General features: G+C 36.0%; 1 protein-coding gene, 1 long non-coding RNA gene and 1 pseudogene across 2 annotated transcripts in view; 2 read left to right on the forward strand and 1 right to left on the reverse strand.

Moving 5' to 3' along the window:
* Positions 1 to 20,020, forward strand: part of LOC132039032 (uncharacterized) — a 44,146-nt gene that overhangs the window by 7,300 nt on the left and 16,826 nt on the right. The gene's annotated exons all lie outside the window — the stretch shown is intronic.
* LOC132039959 (NADH dehydrogenase [ubiquinone] 1 alpha subcomplex subunit 6) lies at positions 6,343 to 10,672 on the reverse strand. Its single transcript, XM_059430524.1, has 2 exons — positions 10,365 to 10,672; positions 6,343 to 6,761 (listed from the first exon to the last, which is right to left on the reverse strand). The coding sequence occupies exons 1-2, from the start codon at positions 10,575 to 10,577 to the stop codon at positions 6,576 to 6,578; spliced, it is 399 nt and encodes a 132-aa protein (XP_059286507.1). The 5' UTR covers positions 10,578 to 10,672; the 3' UTR covers positions 6,343 to 6,575.
* Positions 13,274 to 19,044, forward strand: LOC132040896 (serine/threonine-protein phosphatase PP2A catalytic subunit-like; annotated as a pseudogene).

A 20,020-nucleotide genomic window follows, 5' to 3' on the forward strand; every position in this document is an offset into this window, starting at 1 on the left:
TCAAAGTTGGGTGTGAGCCACAAACTGAGGAAACCTACTACGAATATACGACCAGTCCTCCCATGTAGCCTCATCGTGGCCGAGATTCGTCCATTACACCAAAACTTACACCGAGGCAGCATTGTTCACCTTGACGATTCGTCTATGCAAGATAGCCAAAGGCTTCACCAAGACCCTACCATCATTATCACACGCCGGTGGCTGTGATTGAGGTGTGATAGCTGGACCCACACGAAGCTTTAGCTGCGACACGTGGAACACCGAATAGATTCTTGAACCCGGAGGCAACTCCAATCGGTAAGCTACCTCACCTATTCTCGCGATTATTTTGTAGGGCCCATAATATTTCGCACTTAGTTTAAGATTCCGACGCACTTCCACAGTAGACTGCCTACATGGTTGTAGTTTGAGATAGACTAGAGAACCAGGCTGTAAAACCCTCTCAGATCTGCTTCGATCAACAAAAAATTTCATTATTGCTTGAGCTATATGAAGGTTGTCTTTGAGTGATTGTAGTAATTGCTGTCTCTGAACCATGCACATGCTAACTTGACTATTAATTGGGTGTGGCAAAGACCCCATAGGAATATGTGGAGGACAAAACCCATAGAGGGCCTCAAAGGGAGTGTTGTTAATGGCACTATGATGGTTGGTATTGTACCACCATTCTGCTAAATGCAACCATTTAACCCACTGTTTAGGAGCAAGAACACCATGGCCCTCAAACAGGTTTCTAGACACCTATTGAGTCTTTCTGTTTGCCCATCCAACTGAGGATGATAGGCTGTGGTCATGTTTAATCTTATACCCAAGGACTTGAATAGTTGCTGCAAAAAATGACTAGTAAAGACAGAGTCCCTGTCAGTCACAATAGACTTAGGTAGGCCATGTAACTTGTACGCCTCCTTCAGAAACAGGTCCGCCACATCCTGAGCAGTGTAAGGGTGTTTAAGTGCTAGAAAATGACCATATATACTTGGTCAATCTATCCACCACTACTAGGATAGAATTTTTGTGGTGGGATGATGGCAACCGCTCAATAAAATCCATCCCAATATCTTGCCAAGGCAGTTCAGGGATGGGTAAAGGCTGTAATAGTCCAAGATAATGCACATTTTCAATCTTAATTCTTTGGCACACATCACATTCAACCACCCATTTGAATATATCCTTCCTCATATTTGGCCAATAAAAGATGACCCTGATCCTCTTAAAAGTAGCCTGTTGCCCTGAATGACCTCCCACAGGAGAATGGTGTAAGGCAATAAAAATTGTTAATCTCAGGTCAGTACCCTTGCCCACATAGATCTTTTGCTCATACCTAATAATTCCCTGATGTAATGAATATTTGTCATGACTTGAAGGGTCAATAATCAGTTTAGTCAATAGTTGTAATGCTGCAGGATCATGTTCATAACTCCCACTCACTTCTTGTATCCAAGTGGGTTCAGTCATAGTTATAGCACACAACATAGGATCCTCTTCACTTCTCCTGGATAGGGCATAAGCCACCCTATTCTCAGTCCCCTTTTTATACTGCACCTCATAATCAAGACCTAAGAGTTTAGTCAAACCCTTTTGTTGCAGTACTGTAGTGACTTTTTGCTCCAACAAATACTTAAGACTGTAGTGATCAGTCCTAGTAATGAAATGACCCACCATTAGGTAATGCCTCCACCTGTCTACCGCCGATAGAACTGCTAGATACTCCTTTTCATATGTGGACAATCCCCAATGTCTTGGTGCTAATGTTTTACTAAAGAAGGCTATAGGTCTTCCTTCCTGCATTAGAACAGCCCCAATCCCCTTAGAACAAGCATCAGTCTCAACAATAAAAGCCTTAGTGAAGTCTGCCAAAGCCAAAACTAGTGCTGATGACATGTTCTTTAGTTCCTCAAAGGCTGTTTGGGGTTCAGAACTCCACTTGAATGAATTCTTTTTAAGTAATGCAGTTAAGGGCTTACTAATCCACCCGTAGTTCCTTACAAACCTCCTATGATAACCAGTCAGGCCCAAAAATCCTCTCAATGCCTTAAGTGACCTAGGCACAGTCCAAGAAGTCATTGCTTCAATCTTAGCAGGATCAGTGGATACACCCACCAGTGATTACATGTCCCATATATTCCACTTTTTTTTTTTACAGAAGGAACATTTTGACCTCTTTGCATAAAGTTGCTCTTTTCTAAGACTATGCAGCACCTTCTTCAAATGCCTTTCATGTTCCTGTACTCTAGAACTATAGACTAATATATCATCAGAGAACACAAGTACAAACTGTCTAATGTGATCTTAGAACACATGATTCCTCAAACTCTGAAAAGTGGTTGGTGCATTAGTTAGGCCAAAGGGCATGACCTTAAATTCATAATGACCCAAGTGTGTCCTGAAAGCTATCTTGTATATGTCAGCTACATTCATCCTAATTTGATGATACCCATCCCTAAGGTCTATCTTAGAAAAGATAGCAGCCCCATTCAGTTCATCTAACAGATCATCAAGCAAGGAAATTGGAAATTTATCCTTAATGGTCATCTTGTTCAATTCTCTGTAATCTACATAAAATCTCCAAGTACTATCTTTTTTTTTATTTTTTTTACCAATAGCACGGGTGAAGAGAATGGAGAGTGACTAGGTTGTATTACTCCATTACTTAGCATATCCTTCACTTGCTTTTCTATCTCATTTTTTTGAAAAAAATTGTACCTGTACGATCTTATACTAACTGGTGCTGCCTCAGGCTTCAAGGGGATAAAGTGGTCATGGTTTCTCTTGGGAGGAAGGGTCTTTGGCTCACTGAATACATCAGCAAACAGTTCCAATGCTGCAGTTTTACCCGTAGGTAATTCTTCCACCTCCTGAACCTCTTCTGTTGTTATGGTAAATAGATGGCCCCAAAACAGTTTACTCTTTTTCAACAATTGCTTAACACTGGTGGATGTCATGCTTTTAAGGGTAGCTTGATGATGCATACCCCTAAGCCAAACTCTTTTCCCTTTATGAGTAACTTGTGCCTCATATGCTTCAAAATCCAAGAGTCGGGGTTGTGCTTTTTCATCCAGTCTCCCCCCAATATCATATCAGATGCCCCTAGGTTAATCAGCCTGGCCCAAACCTCAAATTCAGTATCATGTATCCTCCATTTAAACCTAGGGCAAATGTGATAACTCATCACTTGATTGCCATCTGCTACTGTCACCTTCATTGGGTTCACCTGTCTAATGACACTCCCCATTTCCTTAGCAGTATTCATGTCCATGAAGCTATGGGTACTTCCTGAATCTAGAAGTACACTCACCATCCTTTTTTTGACTTCTCCAATGAGACTGATAGTGTTAGGAACCTCAGTTCCTGACAATGCATGCATACTTATAGCTTCCTCCACAATCTCTGGTTCATTGAAAAGTGGTGATCCTCTTCTTTTGGCATTGTTCCCCCTTCTGTTTCTGCACTGGGTTGATCTTCAGCGGCAGTTATGGCATTAAGCTGCTTATTCTTGCACTGGTGACCATAGAAATACTTGTCACCACATTTATAGCAAAGTCCTGAATTCCATTTTGTTTCCATCAACTTGTTTCCTGTAGAACCTGTTGGTAAAGTTCTATTACTAGTATTGTAAGTGTTGTTGGCGGGTTTTGGACCTTTGCTCCATGTTAATTTGTTCTTTCTGCTAGCTACCTCCAACACCTTCTCCTGATGCCTAGCTTTCTCTACAGCCTGGCTCAATGAGAAAGGGTCTAACAATTTTACTGTGTGTCTGATATCCTCTTTCAGCCCTTCCACAAAGAACCCTAGGAAAAGTCATCTGGAGTGGTTAGATTTCTGACTAACACCCATGCATTTAGATCGTCGAACCTTTCCAAGTATTCATTAACTGTACTCCTCTGCTCCACCCTCTTGAATTCTCCCAAGAGTTTGAGTACACTGTTAGTGCCTTCAGCAAATCTTTTGCACAACTCCTCAGTTCAGTCCATCCTACTGAACCGTTACTCAAGTGAAATAAGAAATACCTCTGCCCTTCCACTCAAATGAAGGACTGCCATCTCTAGTTTCTCTTTAGGATCCCTCACATTGCGGTATTGGAAATATTTGTTACATTTTCTCAACCACGATTGTGGATCTCCATCTTCAAAATAAGAAATTCAACCTTGTAACTAAAATGATTAATCTGATTCCTTATTGCAGGTGCTCCCATTTGATTTTCTCTGGTTCGATTACCAGATCCACTCATCTGCTCTTCCACCTCTTGCACGTTGACTCTAGGAGGACTGCCTAATATTCCATCACGAACTGGTGCAAACCTCTCCATCAACATATCAAGCTTTTTCCCTAAGTCGTCTAATTTCGCATCTGTCACTTCAGATTTACGACCTGCTTCAACAATGTGGTTCTGCAACTGATTTTCGAGTTTTTTTACACTTTCCTCCATAGTTTTTGATCTAGTTTCTGTAATAGTCATGATGTTTTGGGCCAGGACTGGGCTCTGATACCAATTGTAATATTCTAATGCGTTGCGGAAGTAATCAAGGGAAATTAGGGCCACATCTGGTAATTTTATTACTCACTCCACCAAACTGCTCAATTACAATCACCAATTGATAGTTAAATGAACTATAATTTCAGTTACCACAAGATTGTCAATGAATCTAAACTATAATCTCCACATCAAATGATTCCACAGTAATTGAGTTACCCGAGATGAGAGAATAAGAAGAATCTAGAGAGAGGAAGGAGAGAATCAAAGAGAGAGAAGGATAAGAATCTGGGAGAGGTAAAAATGGTTTTTTTTTTCCTTAAAAATGATTAACTGCTCTTCCTATTTTCAGTTGGGATATTTATTTGGGTTTGCCAGTTGGCACCAGCTGGCACCGACTCAGCTTCCAGCTGTATTGAGCTCATCTCCATCGTCCACCCTTTATTTGCTACTTCTAATCTCCACCGTAGGATCCTTGCTTCATTAAATGAGCTGGCCCTTTCCCTTATTCTGCACATGTCCCTTCCAAACAAAATCCCTAATTCATCTAAATCCCCAAATCGATTCAATTCCCACATTTCACAAACCCTAACGACATAACAGATACCCAAGAAAAAGCATTATCAAGGCCATATGCGACATTTGGAGAAAAGCAAGGATGAAGCATAACAACCTAAAGAAGAGGTGCAATCGCATACTTGGAAGGGTTGTAATTGTAGGATTCAAGGTAATGTTATCGTTTTTGTGATTAATGTACAAGGGCATATCTAAGCATGAAGAAGTGTGACCGCTTAATTTATAATATATAGAATCGTAATTGAACTAGAATCCGAAGGCATCCACTAAGGATAGTTGCGATTGTAATTGCGGAAGTCAAAGGCCGCAATCATAGCATAAATGGCTTTCAGAAATATAATACACAAAAGGTAGGCAACAACAAAAACTCCCGATTGAATAATCAAAATATGTGAACGCAATTTTAGAAGGCATTCATTGAAAAAAACTACAGTCTCATCACAATAGGGGGTGTCGGTGCAATTTAGATATTTTATATAAGCTCTCTTTATGCGATTAAATGAGCAAAACAACGTTGCAATTGAAACCTCAAAGAAGCTTGCTTGTGGATCCAACTTTCATGAGGATATCACATAGCGTAGGTTTCTATTCTTATTTGGTTCATGGTGTTGTGGTTTCATTCAATTGAGGAGGTAATATAATTAGATTAAATCACATATACATAAGAGTAATGCATAGTAAGAATTCATACAGCTGATAGCTTGAGACTGCAATATATTTATCAGTGTGCATAATGAATACCCTTCTATGGTTGTTGCAAAGAAAATGAATGAGAAGTTTAGCGCGACCTTTACTAGACAGGAAAAACATCACTATCGTAACCACAAAACCTTCTTGAGCCAGCTTTTATGGTCTTGGAACAGTCACCAAACATTTCACCAAGCTTGACAGGAAAAACATCATCTGCTGAAAATAAATCTACAGGCTTAACGCTGAAACATTTCATTATAGCTTGACAAGTTCGCTATATATAAATCGTTTGGCTTAACGCTGAAAGGTTCGGATTATACGAGTAGTTCGCTATATATGAGCCCGTTTGGCTTAGCTTATAAGTTGCTGAAAACAGCTTATAAGCTGTTTTCAGCATTTTTGAGTGTTTGGCTGACCAACTTATAAGCCATTTTGTGGTTAAAATAAGCCAAAAAAATTAAGTTGGCCGGTTTGGCTAAGCTTAAAAGTTGGCCTGCCCCAACTTATTATTTTTTTTTTTGGCTTATAAGCTGCGTTTTTAAGCCCATCCAAACAGGCTCATAGATGCCTTGACAGCAAAGGCAAACCATCATTTAAGATTCAAGTAATTAAGAGGCTCACACTTTTTCCTTCAGATGTGACAGTAATAGAGTAACTCTTACATGATAAACAACAAAGAGCATGTCTCCATCTCAAAGCAGACAACATAACAACCTGTTCTAGAAGAGTACTCATTACCAATAAAGAGCAGATATATTTATCCAAGAGTAGGATGCAAGCAAATGACATCATTATTTGGGAACTTCACCCACCAGAAAACAAAGTTCTACAAAGAACTCTAGAAGTAGTTGCTGCTGTAAAAGTTTTTCAGGAAATTAGAGGCACCCTGATCTTTGTGTCCAAGGTCCTGAACAAGACCTTGGTTACCTACGACGTATTTGCCAACAAGATGGTGCCTCTGCTTTGAGTGGTCCACACAGTTCTTCAGCTCTTCCATGCCCTTAAACAGCAGCATGTCAATTACCTGTAAGATACAGATGAGTCATGAGCACAATGGGACAAACTGCCTTGCTGCATAATTGAACACCCACATTTTACTGAAACATGTCATAGGATGATAGTGGACGTGTTATCAAACCATAATAAATAGCAATATGCATCTAGATGAGAAATCTCATGGGGCAAGTTCAATTTCTAAAGGATAACAATGTATGAACTCGAATGTAAAGCCATTCCTGGAAGTTATTCCCTCCATTCTTTTTTTTTTTTTCCTCCTTTCTCAATTTATTATGTTTTTGGGTAGAGGGTGGAGGATGTGCCTTGAAGGGATAAAAGTTGTTACCACGGAAGTCTATCTTTTTCCAGGGTGACCCATCTAGAAGTATCTCCTTTCCAACCAAAATTAAAACAAAAGAACATAAATTTTGCTACTGATCTTATAATTTTTTTTGCTGGTACACAAGATAATAATTTTCAAGGACCTTAACCGTATAAAGGAAATTCAGAATAGGAACTTTGGGGATATAGAGTTATTTACACCGAAAAATTCGAAAAGGAAGAGCGATCTGGTAAGAGAAAGGACGGAGTAGTAGCAGTATTTTCATTGCCTACACGAGCCCCAGTAATTTTGGAAGATTGCCAATTTTATGTGTCAGACTACTTGCATCAGACCTATGATCATGCAGCCAGGCGCTTTCTTACCCTATTCAGCATTTCCATTTCTCACTAAGGCTATACTTTTGCCTAAAACATTTGAGTACGAGGGAAAAATGTAAAAAATACAGAGATCACAAAATGTGAAACAATTCTTTAATAAAGAAGATACAAGAGGTATCAATGAGAAAGATATGATAAACACGGAAATCACAAGCTGTGAAATTGCAAATGTTGGAAATAAATACTTGACTGTTCTTGTTCTGCATGGAGAATATATTATGCAAATATAGCCATCTCTTCCCTTTAAGCTCAACAAATCTAATAGATTTTTTATCCTCGGTCTTCAATGATCATTAAGAAGCTCTACCTGCATACCTTGCCAGCTAAATCTCCGAAGAAATAATAGCAAAATCAAAAGATGCATAACAAGTTCACAATCATAAAGAAAAGGCCAAGCAAATGAACTTTGCTTCGAAAGGTAGAAAAATACCAAACATTTGTGTATTAGACAGTAAAGCTAAGTCAGACTGGCATCTTGATGATGCACCTTCAAATTCTCCAAGTTAGAGATTAGGGAACCTTAGTCTAACAACATAGCAATCAGAAGCTCAATTTATCTGCCGACAATTTCTTTCACTAAACCCATTCTTCCTTCTGCTCTACATGTTCTTTTTCTGGATAAAAATGCACAGTCATTGTGGTTAAGGCCGCTACTTTTACAGTTTCCAAACATAACAAGAGTATTTGACTGATGGTTTTAAGAACCAAAATCAATCAAGCCCATATTTGCATCTGTTCCTTTCTAAGTATCTTGAAATCTCATGAAACTGAACAGCAGTAATTAGTCTCTCTGAATCCTACAAGCAATTACCTTGAAAAAGAAGCCAATTTTAGAATTCATCAGCTGCCTAAATTAATCGATCTCATCAAACCCAGAAAAAGAAATCTACAATGATTTGTTTCACTGATTTGGCAACCCAAACTAAGAAACTTATGGAGAGCCAAAAGGCTCAAACACTATTTGGATCCAAATGAATGACCCGCCAGTTAAAACTTGTTAGCTAGTTATTAGAATCCACTTCATTCACCTGCCTATCAGTTCAAATTAGCAACTAATTCTATCTTGTATGTGAAATGAGTGAAAATCCAATACTTGATTCCAGCACATACTACTATATCATCCCTCAAACCCACCGTCAACCCTTGAAAAAAGGGACGCACACAAAGGTTAATAATATTCTTCAAAAGAGGCACTTTATTTTTCAAAAAAGGTCAAAGCTTTCTAAACTATGGTAAAGATCAAGAGACTCTAAATCAAACTAAAAATAAATTAAGGAACTTTATCATCAGACTTCATATCTTTCCCTTGCCATTGATGTTAATTCATACATTGACAGCATCCACAACCCATTTACTTGCATAATCTTTTCTACCAAACAATTTAGATAAATCTCTTAACCATACATAATCCACAAGAAATAAAAAATATCAATTTCTATCTCATTATCAGTCATCAACAACAACATTTTCTTATCAAGGTCATTAGCAACTACTTTTATGAAATCAATCAATTAAAGTTACAATTTTTACACTGCACTTACCAAGAATTGAAAAAAAATTCTCTAATTCGAACGGGGTATTGCCTAATTTATAGCCCGCATAAATGAGGGTACAGATGATTCATATAACCGCACCAGAACTAATTCAGAATTGAGACATACTAAATCAGGTAATTCAGTTAATGAATAAAAGAGAGAGTAATTGGCAACTACTTTAATGAAATCAATCAAGTAAAGTCACCATAGTTTATTATTTTTATTTTATTTTATAAGGAAGTAAAATCAGCATTTTTACACTGCCTCTAACCAAGAAATGCATTTTTTTTCTCTCTAGTTTGATCCGAGTATTGCCTAACTCTGCCTATAACCCAAACAAATGAGGATACAGATGATTCATATAACCGTACCAACAACTAATTCATAATTGAAACACACTTACTTGATTAATTAAGTTAATGAATAAAAGAAAAGGTACCTTAGGATCACTTGCAAAATCTTTCTAGCCAAACAACTTTGATAAATCCTTTAGCCCGTTGCATAATCCAAAAATAAGAACATTCAATCTCTATCTCATTATCAGCCATCAACATCTTTTTATCAAGGTAATTAGCCACTACTCTTATGAAATCAATCAAGCAAATTCACATTGTTTATTACAGTATATTCTTTTATAAGGAAGTAAAGTCAGCATTTTTACACTGCCACTTACCAAGAAATGAATTTTTCTCTAATTTGAACCTGGTATTTCCTAATTCTGCCTATAACCCGAATAAACGAGGATACATAGGATTCATATACGGTGGACCACAACTAATTCAGAAATAAGATATACTTAATTGACTAATTAAGTTAATGAATAAAAGAAAGAGTACCTACAACTGTTTTGAAATCAATCAAGTAAATTCACCATTGTTTATTACAGTATATTCTTTTATAAGGAAGTAAAGTCACCATTTTACACTCCCAATTACCATGAAATGAAAACATTTCTCCAATTTCAACAGAATAAATGAGGATACACGTGATTCATATAACCAGACCAAATCAATTCAGAATTGAAACATACTTAATTGATTAATTAACAGCTGGTTTGGATGGTTCTTACGTATTGTTTATTTTATCGTATCGTTAAGTCCATCGTTACCTAACGACGAAAAGTCCCATAATATGTAATCATTACCTTATTTATTTTTTCTCATTTTGTCTTTATTTATTATCTATGTTATCATATTTTATCATTTATCATGCTTTTTTATGATAGCTCTACACGATACCCTACTTTTCTCGTAGGTTTATCCGTCAAAATGGTTGATATCTAACATTGTGTAACGACGAAAAAGGATACAATCTATCCAAATATTATATTCATCAAAACAGTACAGTACAATATGATACTAAAAGAGGGAGAGTACCTTAGGATTAGTAACGTTGGAATTTTTACGAACTTCAGCAGCTACAGCGGAACGGAGTTGAGAGGGCGAAACGACATCGTATAAGTTGTAAATATCCATAATTTCAGGGATGGATCTGCAACACAACCTAAAGAATTCTAATGTCCTCTTCTTAGCCTCTGATAAAGTAACTGAATTTGGTGGGACCCTCATGTTTCTCACCATTTGCGCCATTTTTTCTTTCCTTTTTTGCTCTGCAATTGAGTGAGAATTGCTGAGAGATGAGAATAAACAGGAAGGAAGAAGAAGGTTCGAGAGTAAGGGTATGTAATGTCAATTCCAAGAAATGAGGAGGGTATATAATGTAAATGTTTTTTGCTTTATTGAAGGACCGATTAGCAAATATAAAAGAAATATAATTGGATTTAAGGAGATTTTTAATCTTCATTATTTTAAAAGTTTCAATTCCATGCTAGCATCATCATGAAAATAAATAATAAAAGTGAATTACAGCATTTAACGCTCGAGGTTATTTTTGTTGTTGGATGTAATCAATGTTATGGTAATCAAATTTACTAAAAAAATATATATATATCTAAAGTATGCTAACTTTTTGTAATTTTGTGAGCATTATGAATATTTTTTTAATGCTTCTTTTCATAATAGGTCTTATCCAACTTTATTAGTTTAATTTTTCATTATAAGCAAAAGTGAAAAATAATGAAAAATATTTTACGTCACAAGTATCATTTACATTAATAAACTCGTCATCTTGTCTTCAAACAGTTTGTCAAAATAAAGTCACAAAGTAATTACTATATGTGTTTTGATATAATGAAAACGTTAAAGTGAATTAAAAAGAATGAATATAATTAATCGAAAATACAAGGTGAATTAAATATATAAAGTATTTCATTTAATTTAAATGTTTTTGGTTGGATATATTTCACATTTTTACATTTTAATGATTTGTAATTAAGAGAATATGGATGAAATGCCAATTTAATTCCTCCTCCTTTTAGTGTTAAAAAAAAAATAGAACAATTTACTTTGATTAGCAAAAATAAACTAAATATTATCAGAAATGAACAAATATTTACTTAGTTGATTAATTTAAATTTCACTTCCATTATTAACATTGTAATAAGAAGAATACAAAATTAAGAGCCCGTTTGGATGAGCTTATGACTTATAAGCCGAAAACCATAAGTTAGGAATTTTTGCTTACGACTTTTGGGCTTATTTTTGTCATTTTAACTTTTGACTTATAAGCCAAAAACTATAATCATCTTCACAATAAGTTTCGCCCAACTTAATGAATTTGTTCTTTCATTAAGCAAACATGAAAAACAATTGAAATATATTTTACATCATAGGTGTGATTTCGATTAATAAATATGCAATCTTATCTTCAAATTGTTTTCCAAAATGAATATGTGTGTTTTAATTGATATAACGAATATCTTGAAAGAAAATATACATGACTCATCGAGAATTCAACATGAGCTAGTACTAGTAAATATATTGATTGAAATTACAAGTTGAATTAAATATGTAAAGTATTTCATATAATTTAAAAATGTTTTTTAAGTGCGTACCTTTATACATATTAATGATTTGGAAAATTGAATAGATAAATAGTTGAAACCTAAAAATGATTAATAATAATTAATAAAGAAAGTTAAATAGTAGTAGGAGAAAGATGAACAGAATAACAAAACACAGGGGATTTCGCCACTAGACTTAAACGACGTCTCAGGCACTTGATTTCGTGCTGTCTGAGGAAGATGAGCTTGGATTCAGTGCCTGCGAGCACAGGTAATGGTAATCCGGACGAGCAAATTGATCAGCTTATGCAGTGTAGACCCTTATCTATTAGTTTGATTGAGGAGCTGTTAAAATAGTCAAATTTATGATGAATCTTTGTGTTAATGAAGGCAGAATACAAAGCAAATCTTGTATGCTGAGTAAAAAAAGCCAAATTATAATGAATCCTTGTGTTATTAAAGAACGAATGGACGGAATAGATATAGAGGATTTATACAACTAGTTTGAGAGAGATTGAGGTGTTGTGGATTGATATTTGGGTGTTCTTGTTTGGAGATAAATTATGAGGATTGCGGTAGATTGATAACAAGAGTAAAATAGTCAAATGAAAAGCCTTTCCTGTATAAATGTAAATAGTGGAATTGATGTAGATAATTGAACCCATCTTGATTTGGGAATTGGGATTGAGGCATAGTTGGCTGATATGTAGCCATTCTCCTTGATTTTCTCTCAGTTTCTTCCTTTGTGGATTTCTTTTGATTGATGTATTACTGATCAGATTATTGGGCTCTTTCTTCAACTTGGGCAAATGTACAAGTATGTAATTAGATCCTTTTGTCTTTAAGAATTGCTCTGGGTAGCACAAGGGAAACATATATGTGTTACTCGATTTTCAAGATTTAAAATATTGCTCAATGTTCTTTGGTTTTGATTGAAGGGAAAACGGAGGTGTTTTTTTTTTTTTTTGGTCAATTTCATTGCTGACCGTATTGCGAGACAGTAAGCTAATTGTTAAATTATGTTCATTTCGTTTTCTGACTCACTTTCTGGCACAAAGTACATGATAAAAAGAAAAACTTAGTGAAGTCTTACTGTGTTTCAACTTAAAGACTTCGTTTGTTTCTGACAAATCAATGAGTTCATGATATTTCTTAATGAACTCGAATGAAATTTGAAAATTCCTAAGAATAAATTTTGAAATTGGAAATTTTATTAGCTCATTAAAGGTCTCTGCACCCTTTGGTAAGAAATTTCGTGCTTAAATTATTATTACAAAAGCTACTTGTGCTGGAGAAGTGTGTGACATGTTGGAGAAACAACTTTATTGGAAGAGCCAAAGTCTTGCTACAGATCATTACTTAGTGAACTTTCTTCTGACATGCATGCATAAGGACTCCACAATTGCTCAAAACAGGACTAACAACCACTGGGATGTGCATTTCAGAAGGTTTGTGCAAGACTGGGAATTTGGGAGTTTGATGGAAATGTTGGCAAAGGTGGAAGCTCACAATATTGATGAAAGTGAAGCAGACAGGCTCAGGTGGGGAAGCAAAGGCATTTTCACAGTGAAAGAATGCTATAGACAACTCTGCTCACAAAGTCAAGAACCTGATAGATTTTGGAAATATGGAAGACCAATCTGCCTATGAGGATCAAATGCTTCAGTTGGATTACAGTCAATGCTTGTCTTACTTTAGACAATCTAAATAGGAGAGGATTGTTCAGATGCTTTCTTTGCAAAACCTTTTTCTTCAATGCCCAGTAGCATATGACCTCTGGAACATGCTCTTGTGTTTTTTCAGTTTAACCGCAAAGAAAGCTCAGATTTCTTGGAGTCTTCTTGATAAGACCATCAGAAAGATCTGGAATATGAGTGTGTATTTGGATCAGAGGAATAGAAGATGTTTTATGGTTCCTCAAACTCCCATTCATTGTGTAAACCTTTATGGACAATGTCAGAAGTTTTTGGAAAGTTTTAGAGGGAGCCAATGTATAGCTTATAATTCTCTTTTGCTTTTGTCCATTTGTAATTAGCCCCTGTAATTATGCATCTGCTTGATGCCTTTTCTCAATGAAACAACTTACTTCATCAAAAAAAAAAAGAAAAAAAAAAGTTGTTTCTCCAAGTTATATTCGAAAGTGAGATGAACATATTTGAGAATTCAACTTCTTGCTGTTGTTGTTGTTTTTTCTTTTTAGAAATCCATTTTTAGGTTCTAGCTTTTAAACTTATTTTCCATTAAGGCTCTTATCAAATGCTTGTTGTATGTGACCCTTGGTAATGAGCCGTGTTTTCTTCCCCTTCTTTTTGTTTATAGATAAAGGAGTTACTTGCATTGACCAGCTATATCTTTTTTACAACTTAACTAGGTAAGAGGATTATGTGAGAAAGCGAAGGGGATTCTAATGCAAGAGAGCAATGTGCAGGTATAACCGTTTGAATTTTGCATGCTTTCTCTCTTTGTTCCTTTTCTGCTTTGCTACTGATATCCTTTTTCTTTTTTCACGACGATAGTGAGGTCTTAAAAACTTTGTTTTCTCCTTTTCTGTGTTGATTACTTTTTGTTGAGCTCCAAAGTCTAGTAGTCATTCTTTCTTCTTCTCATTGCTGCCAGCGAAGAGGGATAATTTTGTCCCCTTTCCTAAAATGTGTTTTACATCAGCATGTTGAGAGCACAACCTGACAAGTTAGATTTTTAGATTATATTTTTATATTTTTTAGTTTGAAATTTAAAACTTTTGTGAAACTGATTATGCCATAGCCAAACTGATTTATGTTTTTTTTTTTTTTTTTTTTTTTTTTAATAACTGTGAAACTGATTTATGTGAAACTAGCTGATATTAGATTTATACAGTGCCAGTGTCAGAGAGTCTAGAGTTTGACTCTCCCTTATCTATTCTTATAGAGCTATAACTAGGTTAATAATCAAAATATCACCATATTGACTTTGGAGCTATTTTATATGGATCATTTGCCTCAACATCCTATGTCGATGAAGTACTAAATGAGTATAGATCAGTTCGTATAGATTCTTTAAACATTAAGAAATAGCAAAAACCTGCATATACCATACCGAATACTTCTGTAGACCCGTACCAACAAAGTACCATCCCTGAGTGCATGTAACGTATCTTTTAGAGCTTTCTTGGATTTTTCAGTTTTTACATGTGGGTCCCAGAAATTACTTCATCCAAAAAAAAAAAAAAAACATGGGACACGAAACTGCTTGGCTGAAGGATTTCCAAGTTTGTGAATGGTTGAGTGTAATTTGAGATGGTTTTTCCTATTCCTTTCCTTGTTGCAGCCTGTGAAAAGCCCTGTGACTGTATGTGGTGATATTCATGGGCAGTTCCATGATCTTGCTGAGCTCTTCTGGATTGGTGGGAAGGTACATGAACCTTTTTTTATCCATTGCTTTCTCCTTCTTCTTACATGTGTCTCCTGGAATGTGTTTTTGAAAGTCAGGACGGGCTGTTATATGGGAAAGTAGAAGGTTGCTTTTAATTTATCACTGTCTTCTTGGTAATAATGAACATTTTTTATAAACATAAAATTCTATTAGAGAGGCTCCTTTCTCCTCAGGTAAGAAGGGAAGAATTGTTCTCGATCTTGAGGACTTTTAATACTTTGAAGCTGCATACAGAACATTCTGGATGTAATCCATTCAGAATTTAACTCATTAGAAGAAGTCGCCCCTGGATAACCAAAACCATATGCAAGGGAATGTGAGGAAAAGTTGAGATCTTGGAATGATGTATGCGATGGTTGATCATTTCATTAATGAGCTCCGAGGGATTTTTAACTGTTATGGCTGGTAAGCCACAAAATGCTAGCATCCAAGGAAACAAAACTCTGGTATTATTGATTATTAGCATGAGGATTCACTTGTTAACTCAGTGTTGCCTTTACTTTTTCTGGGTTATATGCAATTTGAAATACTTATGCTTTTAATGAAAGTAATTGAATTAGATTTGTTTTTCTTACTTATCTTATTCTGTATTGACAGTGCCCTGATACTAATTATCTTTTCATGGGAGATTATGTGGATCGTGGATACTATTCTGTTGAAACTGTAACGGTGAGTTCTTAGGCCTAAACTCTTTTTTCTATTAGAAGGATTTTGTTGTGCACTAATTATAAATGATGTCTCAGTTGTTTATTACAAAGTCATGTCACACTTGCTTAATCATGCAGTCTAGGACTCTAAGTTGCCTCCCTAACTTTATTTTCTTTGTTACACGTAGGAAGTGATTTTCATTGCTGTAATGGTGCACTTAAGGTGGAAATAATCATGGGTTATCGGTTTTTTTTTAAATTTTTTTAAGAATTTTTGTATGTGATGGTTGCTTTCATGGGTAATAGTCACGCTGGTGATGTCTCATTTTTACTGTGGTTCGCTTTTTCAGCTTTTGGTGGCTCTCAAAGTGCGCTATTCCCAATGAATTACAATCTTGAGGGGGAATCATGAGAGTCGCCAGGTATACGTCATTGTTGAATTAAACATCTCTCTCTATTTTTTTTTCCCTTAAACTTCATAAATACAGATATTTATATTCCGTGAGTTGGATTAATTGTGCATTTATTTACAATATGAACTCAGACCTTGCTTTAAATTATGGCATCACTGATTTTGCCTTGGTCTCTTGCAGATTACCCAGGTTTATGGATTTTATGATGACTGTTTACGGAAGTGAGTCCTCGTAATTTTTACTTTTTGTGGGTTGCTCTATCTCATTGCCTTTTGCTTTTTGGACTGAATAATTGGATGGATACCTGGATTTTTCAAATTTGAATTCTTAACAATTTGTAGATAATCCTAAATCATATGTAGGATTGGTTCTTCTGCTGCTGTCAATATGGATGATTTGTCGTAATGTTTTAAGAAGTACAGAGTCTGTATAGTTGATTACTTCTCTTCAATGGCATTGGTTTTAGATATCCCAATTAGTGCAAGTATTTATTTTTAAGTGCTTTAACCCTTTGGCTGCAGATATTTAAACAACTTTTCAGATCATTATGTTACAATGAATGGCATTGAAGTTAAACATTTGTTCATTGTGTTTTAAGTTGCAATGAATATCTTGATTGGGTCAGGGGCCTTACTGATATGACTAATTACACAATGATGATGGACCGTGTTTCTGCTTCTTTGCATGTTACCCCCTGGAACAACAAACGATCAAGCTGGACAGATGAGGAAATTTTGTTTTAGAAACAAGCTAGGTTGAATGCATTGATATGGTTTGTATATTTGTTTATGATTCCCTAATTGTTGTCGTATGAAGTGATATTGCTTTTCTTCTCCTTTTCCCCCAAATCTGTTGACGTCTTAATGTTTGAAAATGTAATCAGAACATAATGGGTTTTGTTTATTAGAGAGCTCCTTATGCTATGGTGTGTTGTGTCTTTGTGCGCACACATCTGGATTGAATTTTAGCTCGATCTGGCACATGTTTGTAAGATTGGAGCTCAAACATGATTTAAAAGTACTTTGTAACCTAAATTACTTGCCCATGATTTTTTATGTGCTGACAGAAGGTGACTAAAGGTAGCTTTTGTCCACAATTTTAGCATTTTGAATATGTGTGTATGAAATTAACAGTTTTCAACAGTACGACTTAGATACTAAAAAGAGTATGCCGGTAATATATTTGGAGTAACTCATAACTTCACATTAATGGAATCTCGATTTTTATTTTTATTTTTCTCTCTGTTGCAAGGAAAGAGTGTAGCTTATTTCGAGCTCACACTTTGACTTTAGATTATAAAATGTTTTATCTAGCACTGGGCACCAATATGTCAAATCATCAGTACTGTTGCTTCCATTAGAATGTTTGCTTTTTTTGTTTGTTTATCAACTTGGAGTCGAGGTTATCTGGTGTATAATTTCTGAAGATGAGAGACATGCTTCAGCTGTACGTTTTTTTTTCCCTGGTATGCTACTTCTGGTGTTAATGTGTCTTTTTTCTTTTTTTCAAATTTTGTGTAGGTTGAGTCAGAAATATTTTGCCTCCATGGTGGTTTGTCACCATCTATTGAAACCCTTGACAATGTACGTAGTTTTGACCGTGTACAAGAAGTTCCACACGAGGGAGCCATGTGTGATCTTTTATGGTCTGATCCTGATGATCTTTGCGGTTGGGGTATATCACCCAGGGGTGCTGGATATACCTTTGGCCAAGTAACTGCTTACCACTTCAGTAATTCAGTTTACTGATTGTTTAGTAGTTCTTTTTATTTCGACCGGCCAGTAGTTGAAGCTTTATCATTTGGTTATTTGTACTGCAACAGGATATATCTGAGCAGTCTAACCACACAAACAATTTAAAGCTAATTGCTAGAGCACACCAGCTGGTTATGGAGGGATTCAATTGGGCCCATGTAATTAGTCTTACTATAACCTTTAAATTTCTATCAATAAGTTCAGTCCAAGAGGGAAAATTCATTAACCGTGATCTTGTTGCAGGATCAAAAGGTGGTTACCATATTTAGTGCACCTAACTATTGTTACCGCTGTGGAAATATGGCATCCATATTGGAAGTTAATGATTACAATGGGCATACATTCATTCAGGTCTCTCTCTCTCTCTCTCTCAAATTTCACGTAATAGTTAGGTGCTGCCTTGGCTATGTGCATTCTGTATACATTGCAACTGTTCATAGTCTGACAATTCACCTTTTGCAGTTTGAACCAGCTCCAAGGAGAAGGGAGCCAGATGTAACACGAGAACCCCAGATTATTTCCTATGATGCAGCTGCACAAATGTTGTGATTTTTGTGCAGGTGTTCCTGCTATCTGATTCATATGCTGTGGGCTTCAGTTTGTAGTAACTTGTACTATAGTGGTGCAACTGCAATGCATGAAGCTTGTAAATCAGCCGAGTGATGCTTTCTTTCTCTCAGTTCTCCAGGGCCTTTTGTGGAGATGCAGTGAAGAGACTGAAGCCGGGGATTGGTGCTCTGCACATATAATTTCCAGCAAAGAATATTCAGCCCTGTCTGTTCTGTTTTCTCATATTTTTTGTTGCTAGTCCAGTAGTAGAAAGAACAATCATTTCTTTCTTCGATATTTTTGTCCCCTGTAGACAGGAGATCATGTTCGTAAAAGCTCTGTAGAGGCAAGATTGTAGTTTTTCTTTTTCCACCTTTTGATGGGTACTTGCTTAACATATTGTCTTTTTATTTGACCTTGCTCGATTTGGCACTGTTAATTTATCGAAGTCGTGTCTTGTTCAAATTCCATGATGTTTTTCTGAACTGATGCTACTGGTTGTATTAACTCTCTAAAATGTGCTTTGTTACGTTTGCAAATGTCAATATCAGCCAAATCGAGAAATGGTTAGTCGGGTGGTTGGTTTGTATTTTCAATTCTGAATGCTGGTTGTTCATATTTTATGACACCAACTTGTCGACTACCCAGGCATACATAAAGCTCTCATGTTTTCATTATCAATTTCCATTTCTGCATGCAATTAATATCTTCATGTACAAATCAATATAAGGATGACCAAACCAGCAATCACAACGTTCATGTATGCATACAACAGCACGCTAACCAAGATAGCTAGGGCATTACTTTCAGTCTTTCATGAGAATATATACTAGTATAGTTGTGTTTCATTCGGGGATGGGTGGAATGGGAAGCTAGCTAGTTGGTAAAAAGATACTCGTATATATATACACGTGCATGTAGAAAATAATTAGTGGAGTAGTACTTACTTTCTTCCACGCATCTGAGAATATATCAGTACAAACTACAACAACATACCCGGTTCAATCCCACAAAGTGGGGTTTGGGGCAGTGGCGGAGTTAGGATTTTCAGTAAGGGTTCAAAATACGAAAAAGTAAATACACGAAGAAGCCTAAGGGGGTTTGGTATTCACTATATATATACATAAAAAATAATTTTAACCATGTATAAATAGTGTAATTTTCCGCCGAAGGGGGTTTGAACCCCCTAAGTAGAGCTTGGCTCCGCCCCTAGTTTGGAGAGGGTAGAGAGTACGCAGATCTTACCTGGGAGGTAGAGGGGAGGGTAGAGAGTACGCAGACCTTACTTCTATCTTGGGAGGTAGATAATGAGAATATGATCAGTAAGTTGCCTATATTGCATGCCCAAGGTCTAGC

This window comes from Lycium ferocissimum, chromosome 12 (genome assembly GCF_029784015.1).
Source record: "Lycium ferocissimum isolate CSIRO_LF1 chromosome 12, AGI_CSIRO_Lferr_CH_V1, whole genome shotgun sequence".
In the NCBI taxonomy this organism is placed as follows: Eukaryota; Viridiplantae; Streptophyta; class Magnoliopsida; order Solanales; family Solanaceae; genus Lycium; species Lycium ferocissimum.